The sequence below is a fragment of the Xenopus tropicalis genome, chromosome 6, assembly GCF_000004195.4.
Source record: "Xenopus tropicalis strain Nigerian chromosome 6, UCB_Xtro_10.0, whole genome shotgun sequence".
Taxonomy (NCBI): domain Eukaryota; kingdom Metazoa; phylum Chordata; class Amphibia; order Anura; family Pipidae; genus Xenopus; species Xenopus tropicalis.
Genome location: NC_030682.2, coordinates 21,822,773 through 21,837,987, shown reverse-complemented (window position 1 = coordinate 21,837,987; position 15,215 = coordinate 21,822,773). Strand labels below are relative to the sequence as shown.

Here is a 15,215-nt window from a genome sequence, read left to right as displayed (position 1 = left end):
GGGTTGCTGTATGGCCGTTGCCCTTCTCTTATTTGCGGGGGAACTGGGTGCACCCAAGGTATGCCACTGGATCCATAGATATCAATTTCTATGTAGCTGCACTGAGATGAAAGGGTATAGAATACCTTGCTCTACAGGTCCCAGTTCATCTCCTAATTGATGTCCAAATGTCCCTACAGACTTCTCTATAAAATGTTCATGAGATAATGGTGCTTGTATGATGTGCTTGGTGTGGCCCCAGTAATAGCACCGCCACTGCATGTGGGGCCTGATAGCACATAGGAGTTAGGAAAATCAACCCCAGCAGATGTATCAGCCATGGAAACCTGCAAAGAACGCAGGAACTGACAATCGCTCACAAACACAGGGGTTTATTTGGAAGACATTAAACCGAGCTGATACGCGGCTGAAAAGAAGAAATGTTTCTGTTGGAAAAGAGACAAAAATGTATTCCCTTTTTTATGTCAAAATTGGGAGTTTGTGCCAGAACATGAGCCATTGTTTTGTGGGAGAGTTACTGAACGACGTCTGCAATGGATTACAGGAGAAGTTTCTCAAGGAGTGCATTCCCTCTGGAGTATTAAAAGCTCGGTGGGCAGGGAAAACCATTTTTAATCTTATCAGACTGTAATTTTAAACCACATAAACTCTGCCTAATGCAGAATAATTGAAAATAGCAAATGCGTTGTCTTATTAAATAAATTAAGCTACCCCAGCCCTAAGCACTTAGCTTGATACAATCTATATTGGATATTGTAGTGGCAGTAGCACAAATGCAGTATCAGGAGACTAAAACTTAAGGACCCAGTGTGCCGCTAATACAGTCTTTCAACAACTCCATAGCCGAATCCCGGAGGGATTATGACAGTAGTGCCACGGTTATATGCTACATGTTTAATGGAAGACTATCCTGCTTGGATAGAGATACAATAACCCTGCCCCATTGGTCCTACTGTTTTGCTTTATTGCATGTGGGTGTGTCTTTAGCCCCACACAACACAGAAACTCATAATATACCTATAACCTAATCTGTTACTTCCAAAAGTATGAATAAATGCTATTTGTATATGCTGAAATCAAGCAGCAAAACAGTTCTTCTCTTTCTGCATCAATTAAAATCATGGCAAGGGAGGAGGGACTAAAACATTGATGTGATGTTATAAATTGCTTCTCCACAGCTTACAGCAGTGATCCCTAAACAGTGGCTGGGCGGGGGTAACATGTTGCTCTCCAACCCCTTGGATGTTGCTCCCAGTGGCTTCAAAACAGGTGCTTATTTTGCAATTCCTGGCTTGGTGGCAAGTTTTGGTTGCATATAAAACAGATGTACTGCCAAACAGAGCCTTCTTTAGGCTGCCAGTCGACATAGGCGCTACCAAATAGCCAATCATAGACCTTATTTGGCACCTCAGGAACATTTTCTAAGCTTGTGTTGCTCCCCAACTCTTTTTACATTTGAAATTGGCTCATGGGTAAAAAAGGTTGGGGATCTCTGGCTTACAGCATGCAGAGACTATATACCCACAATGCATTGCACTGTGATGTTCCTTTCCCTATTGATATCACGTGTGCAGGGAATTGTGGGATTTGGGGAGATTAGTTGCCCGCGAACAGGGAGTTTTGCCGCGGGCGACTAATCTCCCCGTGTGCCAGAGCCCTAAATATAAAGTCATCCTGAACTGGTAAAACTGTGTTTGCTCCCAATATAGTCCATATAATAACGCTGCTGTGCAGCTATGGTTTCCAACTGGGTTGTAGGGCACACATCTGCAGAAAATACAATAGATTTAATATGTGAGTGGAGATATTCATGGCATTCTATACACACAGCGTGAGTGGTGTTACTGGTCCTTTAAAGTGGGTTCACAAAGGAAAAATAAGTGCATGTTATACAAACAGTAAATCAGAGAGCCAGATGGTTAAAGCTGGCAAAATGGATTTATAAAAAGCCCTGGATTTCATGTTCGTTCAGATCAAAGCAGATGCAATAAGTTTAAAACACTGTCGCTATAGTATACACAAAGTCTGTCGGCCCAGATTGTCATGTTGGGCCAGTCTATCGGCTATTAATGATCACAAGGAATAGAAATCCTGGAAGACTCCAGTGGAAAGAGGAAAAAAATGTAATGAGTAGGACAGGAGGATGCCAACCACTAGAAGGGGTGAGGAGAGAGGCACGGGCAATGCAGGGTTGGGTTGTGGCTAACGCGAATACTCTAACTCTGGTATATGTGAGATTTATCCTCTAACAATTGTGCCCCTGACCTGCATGTTTCAGTTGTATGTTGCATTCATGCATATTTCCCAGCGGGGAGTAGCTGATAAAAGATTTCAACTTCATAGCGACGTATCCAAGGTTATCTTTGTTCATGTTCCAAGATGTAGAGATTTGACTTCATCAAAATATAGCATTCTAGATGCTTTGTCCAAAGTTTCATTCCCCAGATCACCCCAGTACCATGGGTGCCATGTTCCAATGGGAGACCAAGTCTAACTATGTCTATGTGGCACTGGTATGTTCTCCCTGTATTTTGCAAGTTTACTATGGATGCTTTGGCTTCACTGTATCAAAGATATTGGTAGATGAACTACCTCCTGATGATGATGATAGATATAGATAGATAGATAGATAGATAGATAGATAGATAGTCTACACTTGTTTTGTTACCTAGAGGCAGGTAGATTTTAAGCCGATATCCAGAATCTCAGAATGTACTATTTCTTTCATGAAGGGACAATGAATGTTATTTTGGATCTGTGCAGTAGGGAAGGTTTTAATTGGCCTCTGGCATCAAGGACTTTTTAAAGGATTGAACATCACATCAGCAGCAATGACTTTCTAGTGCACTGAACAATTTAAATTTAATGTCTTAAATAAATTAGCCGAGCTCATCTCAATGGAAAAAGAACAATATTTTTGTTCAAACTGAAGGTCATGGGCACTAAGCGCTTAATATTACAATGTAGTGTGCTTCACAATATAATGCCTTTGATTGGTACTCAGTGAGGCATAAGGCAGTACCAGAACACTGGAGTTGGTCACAATACAGCACCGATCAACAGGCCACATTACTGGGTAGATAATAACATCTGGGCAACTCTCTATTAATAAATATGGTGGGCTATATTAGGTGGGTAATGTATATAGGGCCTAAATTTAGACATATTTAAACAATGTTTGACTGTGGAAGAACGGAAACTAATAGACTACGTTACTCTACTGTGGCCAGAGATATTATCTGGAGAGATACACCATTATCTCATGGCCAGTGCACCAGTCTCGGTAGGTTTCCTCTCTCCCTGCGTGCCACCGTCGCTACCTCTCCCTATATGTCACTCTCATCCAACCACCATGCGTCAGTTACTGCCCTTTTCTGGATTGCATTTTCATTTTTAACCCCACCCTCTCCCCTATCCCCATATATGCCTGTTACAGCTCCTTCTGTTTCTGCCCATATTATTATTATTTATTTAGAAAGTGCCAATATGCCACTGTCTGTCTCTGTCCCCCATGTCATGCCGGTCATATCAGGCTTTTCAGCCACGTGCCATTCCCCATGCGTCACCCACTGCCGCTGCCACACACACGGCCCAGTGCCCTCATTGGGGTCACTTCCCAGGGCTGCCAACAGGGGGGCGAGAGGGTAGTGTTGTGCCAGGGCTGGAAAAAAAAATCATCTTCCATAGCGGCAAACCCCACTGACCCCCAATGCACTGACTGTTAATTAGCACATTAATCAATGAGCTGCTTATTATAGATTAACGTGAGCTGGTTGTATTGCACACAAAAAGGGGCGTGGCCAAAATATTTTGTACTGCTCACTTGTGTTCATGGGGGGCCCTATATAAATAACTTGTAGGAGGCCCCAAACTTCCTGATGGTGGCCCTGCATATAGGAACTGCTTACATTGCCAATAAATATCAATTTCTGTAGATGATTTTTAATGCATCCGGCTGTTGGCACAAAGACATTCCTAATATGAGATATAAGTGCCGACGCATCAGTACAATACAATGAAATAATGGGACATAAACAACAGTGCATACATAAGCAACAAGGCACATTACGCTGAAAGCATTAAACATTGTCATATTTAGTTTGATATCCCCTCAAGAACATCTTAATGCTGAAGCAGAGAAAAAAACACTTCTACTGGAAATGAACCCCCCCCCCCATTTTTCTCTGCTAGAAGTTTTTGCCAAATGGGAACCAACTGTATGCAACTTGGCAATAATAAAGAACAAATGGAATCTTCTGACAGCGCAGCTTGATAAGTGTTTGAATGAGCGAATGAAACAAGATTCCGGCTTGCCCTGACCTTAGTACTGGAAATCAGGTTACATTAGAATCCCCAAATTGAATTAATTGTCATAATGCTTTTCATTTCTGATCAGCGTGGTTAAGGAGATATACGTGCGTTGTGCGTGGGGTGAAGCCGTGCCCGGGTAAATGCAATCTGGATTTCGTTTTGTCTGTTTAATAATTCGGGGAGATTGACTTACATAGGTCTGTATCGGTTTAATTTGGTTCAGTGCTGTTATGATTTTCAGCAATTGGATTTCAGAAAATCAAATTTTTGCTTGAGTCTGGGTTTAAAAAAAAAAAAAAAAAAAAGCTAGTATATAAAATGACTGCATATGGAAGGCGCGTATTCTAGTGGTGGGTAAGACAGAAGGAAAACAATCCATGGTGCCTGCTCAATGATGGCTAACAACACAGGGGAAAGATAGTATCCCTCCCTAGCATTCTCTCATTAAGTATAGATGAACATAAGCAACTGACATTGTTATAATGATAATAAGGGCTCACAAATGGCAGAGAAGGCTAGATTTTATTCTGTAATAAACAGGGAAAGGGGGTACATATGTGCTAATGGCCAATTTATTGTAAAGACTCCCTGTGGGGGGTTAGTATTACTTCATGACAAATCTGTCAGTACTGATATATTGCATGAAACAAAGCTTTACATGAATTTCAGTATGTTGGGCCCGTTGTTCCTTATATACACACAGCCAACCAGCTCCATCTCTAATGTCACAAGACGGGGTAGGTGGGAAAGATGAAAACATATAAAAGAATGAAGAACGAGGGACCAATTGAAGCTTTGCTTAGAATTGATCATTCTAAATCATACTAAATGTCAACTTATAGATGAGCTACCCCTTTGAAGGGATTCTGTCACAGGAAAACATGTTCTTACAAAATGCATACGTTAATTGTGCTCCTACTTTGAAGAAAGAGGGACCAATTGAAAATCTGTTTTTCAAAAGAGCAAACAGATTTTGTTCTATTTAATTTTGAAAGTTGACAGTTAACAGCTCCCTGACACCTGTATTGCTAAAAATGCTCCATGACCAACCTAGTGGTAGATATAAAAATAACACTCAACAGCAAAATACCCAAGTCCAGCCACGACTCCTCCAGTTATATCCGGTGTACTTTAATTAAAACGATACCATAAAAATGACGACAGAATCCTTTTAACCTGGCCTTTAGGAATGCAAGAATAATGGCAACCTCTATAAATACACAACCCCAACTTTTTCATACACCACAATGGAAAGCCCTATGGACTGGGCAAATGCAACTGGCCTATCTATACAAGTATTAGTTTTTAAGATAGCTGTTGGGAATAATATGATGCAGATCTGCAGTGTTTATTTCCTATTTAATTATAATAAGGTGTGAATGGCTGCATTATATCTTGCCTAATTCCAGAACTTTTTGAATACAGCAATTATAGGGGAAAAATAAGAACTTACATATTTTAACTCTATAATTACCCCCTTTTTTAAAGAATTAGCAAACAAAAGTGTTCTGTTACCTGCTCCTGCCTCTCTAGCCACGTGTCCACCAGAGGGTGACTGGCACTCAGTGAAGAGCGGGCATTATCTCTCTGAAACTGTTTAGACCAGTTACTGGTATCCCTGGGGAGACTTCTGTAGTTCTCATCTTTCTGTTTTAAGAAAAAGAAAAATATATTATTGAGGGGAAGCTATACTCTATGCTCTGGGTTTTAAACATATAGACTAATTTTTTTTTTTAAAAATGACCTATTTAAAAATACTTATAAGGTTCCTGGTTGACACCAGTAGTGTTTTGCCTTGGTGATGGTCGCTTAAACTTAAAATCCAGAAGGTTCTGCTCTGCATATAGAGTACAGTATCTAGTAGAATTAAGTCTAAAACAACTGGACTTTTCTGAGTTTTTCTTGAAAACGTTTCACCACTCATCCGAGTGGCTTCTTCAGTTCAAATGACTGGTAGGGGATTCCCCGGTGTTTAAACTCTTGGTGGTAGTAGAGTCACAGACATCCAATCACAATGGTTCCATTGAACTTGTTCAGTTAGGTGTTAGCTGAAACTGACAGGTGTAAGAAGGTATGATCCAATCACAATGGTACCAAGATTCTCATTGATGAAGGTGTTATCCTTCAAAGTACATGACTGGAAGTGTGAACTGTTGTGAAACTGCCGGGGTAAGGATGTCAACGCGCCATTGTATGTTGGTGACAAGCGGTGTCTCAGGCCCCCTCCTCTGTTCAGGGATGGTTTTTCCAGTCTGGCATAAATGGCCTCTTTCACACCTCTTTCAAACCATCTGTCCTCTCGGTCCCAGTCATGTACTTTGAAGGATTAACACCTTCATCAATAAGAATCTTGGTACCATTGTGATTGGATCATACCTTCTTACACCTGTCAGTTTCAGCTAACACCTAACTGAACAAGTTCAATGGAACCATTGTGATTGGATGTCTGTGACTCTACTACCACCAAGAGTTTAAATACCGGGGAATTCCCTACCAGTCATTTGAACTGAAGAAGCCACTCGGATGAGTGGTGAAACGTTTTCAAGAAAAACTCAGAAAAGTCCAGTTGTTTTAGACTTAATTCTACTAGATACTGTATATCATGACCTGGATGAATGAGAATCTTCATAGACATATTGCATATAGAGTACAAAGCCTAATGGCAATTTTGCATGGTGCTGAGAGCTTTTGATGGTCTGTTTAAGGAAAAAATATAGTGACATCTCTATACAAGATCTGTGGACCAAATGTGAGGCAATGAACACTTTTTTTTGGGGGGGGGGGGGCTATGTTCCTTTTTACTTTTTTGGCTCCCAACCTGCTCCCGAAGCACCCAATCAATCATTGCCACGCGTAAGAGTACTATCACATGATCAGCTTGGCACAGCGGCCTAGGCACCAGTGGGTGTGGTCTGCCATCAATCACTAATGCAACATGCCAATAATCTAAAAGGCTTTGCCAGCTTATTGCCCTCTGCATTCTTCAGGCAGACATATATTGAGGGAAATCTCTACATTTGCCTTTAGCTATATGCCTTTCCCATAAAGCCAATTAACACTGCTAGACCGACAAGAGAAGAACTCAAACTACACAATAACACAACACAACAAAAGATTCAATGCAAACCAAGGAGACAACTAAGCAATAAGCTGGTGGACAGCAGGGCAAGTACACATCAGAAACTATTAGTACAGGTATCTGTTATCCAGAATACTTGGGACCTGGGACTTACTGGATAAGGGGCATTTCCATAATTTGGATCTCCATACTAAAGTCTACTAAAAAAAAAAAATCATTTAATCATTAAATAAACAGTATTGCTTTGCCTCCAGGGAGGATTTAGCCTAAGTCAAGATCAAGAACAAGGTACTGTTACTACAGAGAAAAATGAAATAATTTATAAAAAAAAAAAAAATAATAATAAATATATATATATATATATATATATATATATATATATTAGTTGATTAAAATGAAGTCTATAGGAAAGTGATCCCAACCAGTGGCTCATGAGCAACATGTCACTCCCCAACCCCTTGGATGTTGCTCACAGCAGCCTCAAAGTAGGTGATTATTTTTGAATTTCTGGTAAGGAGGCAAGTATTGGTTGCATAAAACCCAGTATAATGCCATACAGAGCCTTCTGCAGGCTGCCAGTCCACATAGGGGCTATTAAATAGGCAATTACAGCTTTTATTAGCACACCAAGAAACTTTTTCCATGCTTGTGTTGCTCCTCAACACTTTTTTTTTTTACTTACTGTTTAAATAAGACCCCAGGTCCCAAGCATTCTGGATAATGGGTCCCATACCTGTACATAGTACCTGTTATACAGAATGTTTAGGACCTGGTTTCCCAGAAAAGGGATCTTTCTGTAATTTGGATATCCATATTATAAGTCTACTGAAAAATCATTTAATTTTAATCTTAGTTAGTATCAAATACAAGGCCCTGTTTTATTATTACAGAGAAAAAGGAACGCATTTTAAACATTATTTAAATAAATTATTTGCTTGATAATGTAATCTATTAGAGATAGCATTCCATAATTCAGAATTTTCTAGATACTGGGTTTCCAGATAATGCATCCCATACCTGTAATTTGAAATAATATTCCAAGACAGGTGAAGCAATTATATTGTATTGCAATAAGCGATTTCCAAGGTGACATTACTCCCAATACACAGCCGGCATTACACGATAATAATCAAAACAAGCTATAAAATGTACAATTTGTTTCCCCACGAGCAGCGCTTTTTTGGTTTGTATTGTCTGAACATCAGAAGAAGCAGCAGATAAAGAGAGACTATTTTTAAAACTGAATAGATCTTTTTGGCTCAGAAATCTTCCCCTTTAAACACTGCGGCCCCTATATTTTATTCACTATGCAGAAAAGATATTCAAGGGGGAAAAAAAAAAAAAGAAATATGAAATGATTGTAAACTCAAGCAGAGAGTGGAGCGAAGGGCGAAAAACTTTCAGAGAAAATAGGCTTCATGTAGAGCCGGAGAATGAAAATGGCTTTCTTTCAGGAACTCTGCGTCCCACTGTGAGGCCTGTCTGGCTTCGGCTCTGTGCTTATTGCTTGAATTTATAGGCAGTCACAGCTACCAGTTCACTACAAAGGAGCAGGAGAGAGCGGATGTGATACTGCAGCAGATCTGTCACTTACTAGGGGGCTGCGCTAAGTGGAAGAGTGGGGAGATTTTCACCTCAAGGAAACTTAGCAACCTTAATGGGAGCGCACGGATAAAACGTACAACTGAACCGCCCCGGAGAGATCACAATTCAGACACGCGAGGCGGACAGCAGAACTTCCAGCATTACTGAAAATTAAAATGATTTTCCCAATACTGGAGGATTTTTGGGGAAAGAAAGGTGAAAACCATTATAGATAAACAGCTCTTAATGTCAGACGTTGCTACAATCAGGACTTGTTGAGAGCAGCTAAGGCTATCATTTCCACTACTCGATAATCTTTTTTCTTCTAAGCCTTAAAGGGCAATGCCAAGCGCTAAGCTAAATAAATGACTCAATGAAATGACTGCGAGCGACCGCCGCTCTGCCCTGGCTACACAGACGGAAAAATGATAGCGGCACAACAGTTGTTCAATAGAAAGGTCTATAGGAAGTGATAAATCAGCACTAGGTATGAAATGCTAAACATTTCACTTGATGAAACAATGTCATCATTTGGTGGTGAATGTAGAGCAGATCGTTAAATGAACATACTGTCAGAATAAGCCCATACTGTCAGAATAAGCCCATACTGTCAGAATAAGCCCATACTGTCAGAATAAGCCCATACTGTCTGAATAAGCCCATACTGTCTGAATAAGCCCATACTGTCTGAATAAGCCCATACTGTCTGAATAAGCCCATACTGTCTGAATAAGCCCATACTGTCTGAATAAGCCCATACTGTCTGAATAAGCCCATACTGTCTGAATAAGCCCATACTGTCTGAATAAGCCCATACTGTCTGAATAAGCCCATACTGTCTGAATAAGCCCATACTGTCTGAATAAGCCCATACTGTCTGAATAAGCCCATACTGGCAGAATAAGCCCATACTGGCAGAATAAGCCCATACTGGCAGCATAAGCCCATACTGGCAGCATAAGCCCATACTGGCAGCATAAGCCCATACTGGCAGCATAAGCCCATACTGGCAGCATAAACCCATACTGGCAGCATAAGCCCATACTGGCAGCATAAGCCCATACTGGCAGCATAAGCCCATACTGGCAGCATAAGCCCATACTGTCAGCATAAGCCCATACTGTCTGAATAAGCCCATACTGTCAGAATAAGCCCATACTGTCTGAATAAGCCCATACTGTCTGAATAAGCCCATACTGTCTGAATAAGCCCATACTGTCAGCATAAGCCCATACTGTCTGAATAAGCCCATACTGTCTGAATAAGCCCATACTGTCTGAATAAGCCCATACTGTCTGAATAAGCCCATACTGTCTGAATAAGCCCATACTGTCTGAATAAGCCCATACTGTCTGAATAAGCCCATACTGTCAGAATAAGCCCATACTGTCTGAATAAGCCCATACTGTCTGAATAAGCCCATACTGTCAGAATAAGCCTATACTGTCAGCATAAGCCCATACTGTCAGAATAAGCCCATACTGGCAGAATAAGCCCATACTGTCTGAATAAGCCTATACTGTCAGCATAAGCCCATACTGTCAGAATAAGCCCATACTGGCAGAATAAGCCCATACTGGCAGAATAAGCCCATACTGGCAGAATAAGCCAGCCTATATCCTTACACTGTGCCCACACAGAATATAAGTCATCCATGGACAAAGGGCGAGAGAACATTCTGGGGCTAATTTACAAAGTTGCAGTTTGACCTGCATGTGGGTGCAAACCGACCAACAGATGGCCAGGGACTGGGAAGAAATCCAATACATAGCTTTAAAATTCCCATCAGGCAATGACTACTTTTAATGGTTTCTGCCTAGGACCCAGAGAGGGCCCAACTGTGGGCCAGGGGCTCAACAATCAAATCAATCAGATTTGGGCCACCATGTGTATGTATGTCCAGGGGCAGAAACTCTCAGCAGCCAATTATAGATTTGCTTTCATTAATCTGCCTGTTGTGGACTGATTAAAGCTAATTGCTGGTTGGTTGTCATGGGTTACTGTGCTGGGTTATATTTTTCTAGTGTTGATAAAAAAAAGAAATAGGTATTCCTAGTGCTTTTAACTCCTTTGCCTAAAGTCTAATCTCCACCCCCTTCCCATAAAATTATAAAGAGATTTACAATATTTGCCAAAATAATCTCGAAGTGTGAACCTATGCCCTACGTCTGTGCGCCCTAGCCAGTGGCTTGCAAACAACATTGTGCCCACCTCACCTTTTGGTGTTGCTTCCATTGTCATCAAAGCAGATGCTCATTTTTAATGGAGGAGCTTTGGATGCATAAAGGCACAGGATTACCTTAACAGAGATGATTCCAAATGATTGTAATGGTGGCATCTATGACTATGTATTCCCTTTGGCCACCAACAATCCTTTGGTATAAACTCACAGGTACAAAATATTACTTAAAAAAACAAAAGTATCCCTTTTAAAGGCAATTAATTAGGAATTACCCTGCCTGCATGAGATTCTTTGGAGTCATGTGTAGCAGTCCAGACATATTTGTGTTTAAATATACAGATATTCCTACTTTTTCCAATAACTTCTGTCATTGCACAGTATTGTAAGCTTCTAACCAACAGCATTAGCTGTTTAAAAGCAACTCCAAGCATGTGGCTTAAAGGGGTTGTCCACCAAATGAAACCCTTTTCCCAATAAACTTCTTAAAAAATGCTAGACTTATCAAGTTTGTGCCTATAGATCCTAGGAGTCACACTTCTGCAAAGTCCTACCACCTTGGCTAGACTTTCCACAAACAATCCCTAGATAATCACTATAAAAATGACTGCAAATACCCAGGAGAAAACTCTGTGCCCAATACCCAATAATCATAATGAATATCCACTGGAAGGATGCCCTGCTAGGCTATTCCTTACAGAATAGGACCATTTACGAATGCACAATATTAAGGTGGCCATACACGTGGCGATCTGACGATGTTTCGTACGACCATCGGTCGCACGAAACATCGTAAGATCCGCCACACACCATTCAGGGCTGAATCGGCAAGTAAGGAGGTAGAAACAATAGGATTTCTACCTCCTTCTGCCGATTCAGATCTGAAGGGAGAATTTTGGTCAGGCGCCTTCTATGGTGCCCGATCAAAATTTTCCAACTGGTCCGATCGGCGAGTCGGCCGATATCAGCAGCTTCCTGCGATATCGGTCGACTCGCCGACATACCATACACGCACCGATTATCGTACGAAACGAGGTTTCGTACGATAATATCGGTGCGTGTATGGCCACCTTTACTCACACAAAGGCATCTACAACAAGTAGCACACAACAAGACACAATTATCATGAAGTGTGTGGCTTACAATGTATAAATCTATAGAATACCTTTATTTCACTGGCACCCATGCCCGCTGAAGTATTCTTCTTGGTGAAGCCCGCTGTGGTAGACCAACGTGTAGGGTTTTTACGAGACGGCTCCTCTGACGTGAAATTGGAATCACTGACAGAAGTGGTAATGCCGACAAGGGCTGGATCGCTGCTTCGCCGTACATGAAGTGGCATGTCTGTCAATTGAAAGGGGACACAAAAAGCATTAGAAAGGTGGGCAAATGAGGTTCAGATGAAAATAAACATAAAATAAAAAGATTTATTTTCCAAGGAAACCAACACATCCCTAATATAACAAAAAAAAGCCAGCAAACTAGCACAGAACTATTCCAGGAAAATCCTACTTGTATAGACAATATTCTATATGTTACAGGTACTCAAAGGGCAGATCATAACCTACTAGCACATTCTGAGCTGGTGATCAACAGATTACAGCTTTAATAGATCCCCATACTTATATGTGTGCTATCTGTATATAGCTTCAAAGTACGGTTACCATCAGTCCCCGTTTCAGGGGGACTGCCCCCATTTACCATGGAAAACTGACCCCAGCAAGCATTCCCCACCCCACCCGAAAGCTGCTCTTGGCTGTTCACATGGCAACAGAGCTGCCCCAGCCAATCATTGCTATTGCAGGGCAGTAGAAAGAAAGGAGTGCTTATCTACCATTTGACCCTCCAAACGTCCCACAACAGCATTTCTGTTGGTAAAAGAAGTGCCCCTACTCCATTGCCCCCCTGCTTCTCTGCCCCATTACATCTAACAGGTAAGTGGTATGCGCTATAAACACTGCCTGACAAGGCTGCAATCATTGGCGATTACTTCAGTTCTGAACTCTAGAAATATTGCTTGCATTATGGTCTTGGGTCTGGTAATATGTATAAAAAGATTCTGGAAACATATTGAGATTAAAATGCGTGCCTGTGATGTTTACTGGGTAAAAGCCTATGGGGTAGTGGCCAAAAAGTAGTCAAAGCTTATACAAATTTTGCGTGCTGCAGGCCCCTTCCTGTCCGCAGATTCCACCTAGAATACTTGTCAGCTTACTTTAAAGTAGATGCACAATGGTAAAGTATAGGTCATGTCAAGCTTATGTTATTACATGTATGGGATCCCTTACCCGGAAAACCGTTATCCAGAAAGTTCCTAATTATGAAACGGCCATCTCCCATAGACTCCATTATAAGCAAATAATTCTATTTTTTAAAAATTGTTTCCTTTTTCTCTGTAATAATAAACCAATACCTTGTACTTGATCCCAATTAAGATATAATTAATCCTTATTGGAGGCAAAACAATCCAATTGGGTTTATTTAATTCTTAAATGATTTTTAGCAGACTTAAGTTATGGAGATCCAAATTACGGTAAGTTTCCTTAACCGGAAAACCCCAGGTCCCGAGCATTCTGGATAACAGATCCCATACCTGTATAACTATGATAGCGGTTAAGGTTCTGCCTTCATCAAAAAATTCCTCTTTTCTCAATGCCATGGGAATTTGGAAACAAACGTAAGCAGTGCTGCTTTTCCCATACTGGAGACATCCGTTTTTTAGAGACTTGTGTATTTCAAGCGTTTAGTTTCCATATTTTAGTCTAAGTTACTGCTTTAACTTCATTTTATTACGGTCTCTTGTGCAGGAAACCAACTGTTCTACATGTTTATTGAAAGATTTCCGTTTAATTGGCAATTATACCGCAGTATCCTTTCCATAGAACAAAATCACACTTAGTAATCCATTCTCATCTCATTTTCAAGTTAATGAAATTATAATAAATGAGTTTTTATAAATACAGGCATGGGATCTACTATCCAGAACGTTTAGGACCTGGGTGTTTGGGTTTTCTGGATTAGGGATCTTTATGAGATTCCCATACCTGTTACCCACACATAAAAAGCTGTATATTAAAAGTCATTCAAAAATTAAATCATCCATACTTGTTATAAATGTATTTAAAAATCTGACCAGTCAATCATATATTGCCTGCCCCGCCACTATGCCTGCGGCATAGAGGCGGAGCAGGCAATATATGATTGACAGCTCAGATTTTTAACTTACAATTACTTGAATTTTCCATTCAGCACTTCCTAGATTTCACTTGCTGTGACTCTAAATCCTAAGACTGAAGGAAAGAAACTTTAAATAATTTATATAGTGTGAGTAAAGTTTATTTTGGTCAACTAACATGACCGAAAAGAATTTGGAACTACTTCTTGGGGTGACAGGTCCCCTTTAAGTCTTTAACCCAACAGGACTGTTTTGCCACCAATATGAATTCATGCAGCTTAGTTACCAGAATGTCCACACTGTCTTAATGTCATATATATATATATATATATATATATATATATATATATATATATATATATATATATATAATATATGCATTTTATTAAGTACATCGCTTGAATCACTTAAATGAGGAATAATAGTTTAGCAACAAAAATAATTTATTCTTTTAAAGAATAAAACCAGGTGCATGTCGTCCAATGCACTCAGTATTCTAATTGGCCATAATAAGAGGGGAAATAGGACATAATGAGCCTGAGCAATAACTCAGAGAAAATGCTTGGGATTAGTGGGGAGGCCACGCTGACATGTCACAGCTGCCCATAACCCATTTGCAGGCTGATTGACTGTATTATTTCCTTGGCTAGCAGTTTGCTCAGGTACAGTAAACAGAAAAGTAATATTTGGGCCATAATTCATTTTTCAAGCTGACAGGTACAGCCTCTGTAGGCTGAGGATAAGACTGAGGGTCCAGAAGAGATTATTACTTCTTCAAGGATCGAAGTGTCATCGGCGAGGATGAAATATCCAGTGCCCCAGAAAAACGGATCGCTAATAGTCTACACGAGCTCAGAACTTTATTAGGACTAAAAAAGCCATCACAG

The 15,215-nt window shown here is 40.4% G+C and overlaps 1 protein-coding gene across 9 annotated transcripts in view; it reads right to left on the bottom strand.

Annotated features, from left to right (window-relative positions):
• The window catches only part of pard3 (par-3 family cell polarity regulator), a 347,219-nt gene that overhangs the window by 219,707 nt on the left and 112,297 nt on the right, over positions 1–15,215 (bottom strand). For 6 of the 9 annotated variants that reach the window (XM_004915463.4, XM_004915467.4, XM_004915469.4 and 3 more), the window contains exons 4-5: positions 12,319–12,497; positions 5,827–5,958 (exon numbers count right to left, since the gene is read on the bottom strand). In XM_004915463.4, coding sequence (XP_004915520.1) covers positions 5,827–5,958; positions 12,319–12,497 — 311 coding nt within the window. The remainder of the gene's footprint in view (positions 1–5,826; positions 5,959–12,318; positions 12,498–15,215) is intronic. The other 3 variants (XM_004915468.4, XM_012965666.3, XM_012965667.3) reach the window with 1 other exon arrangement.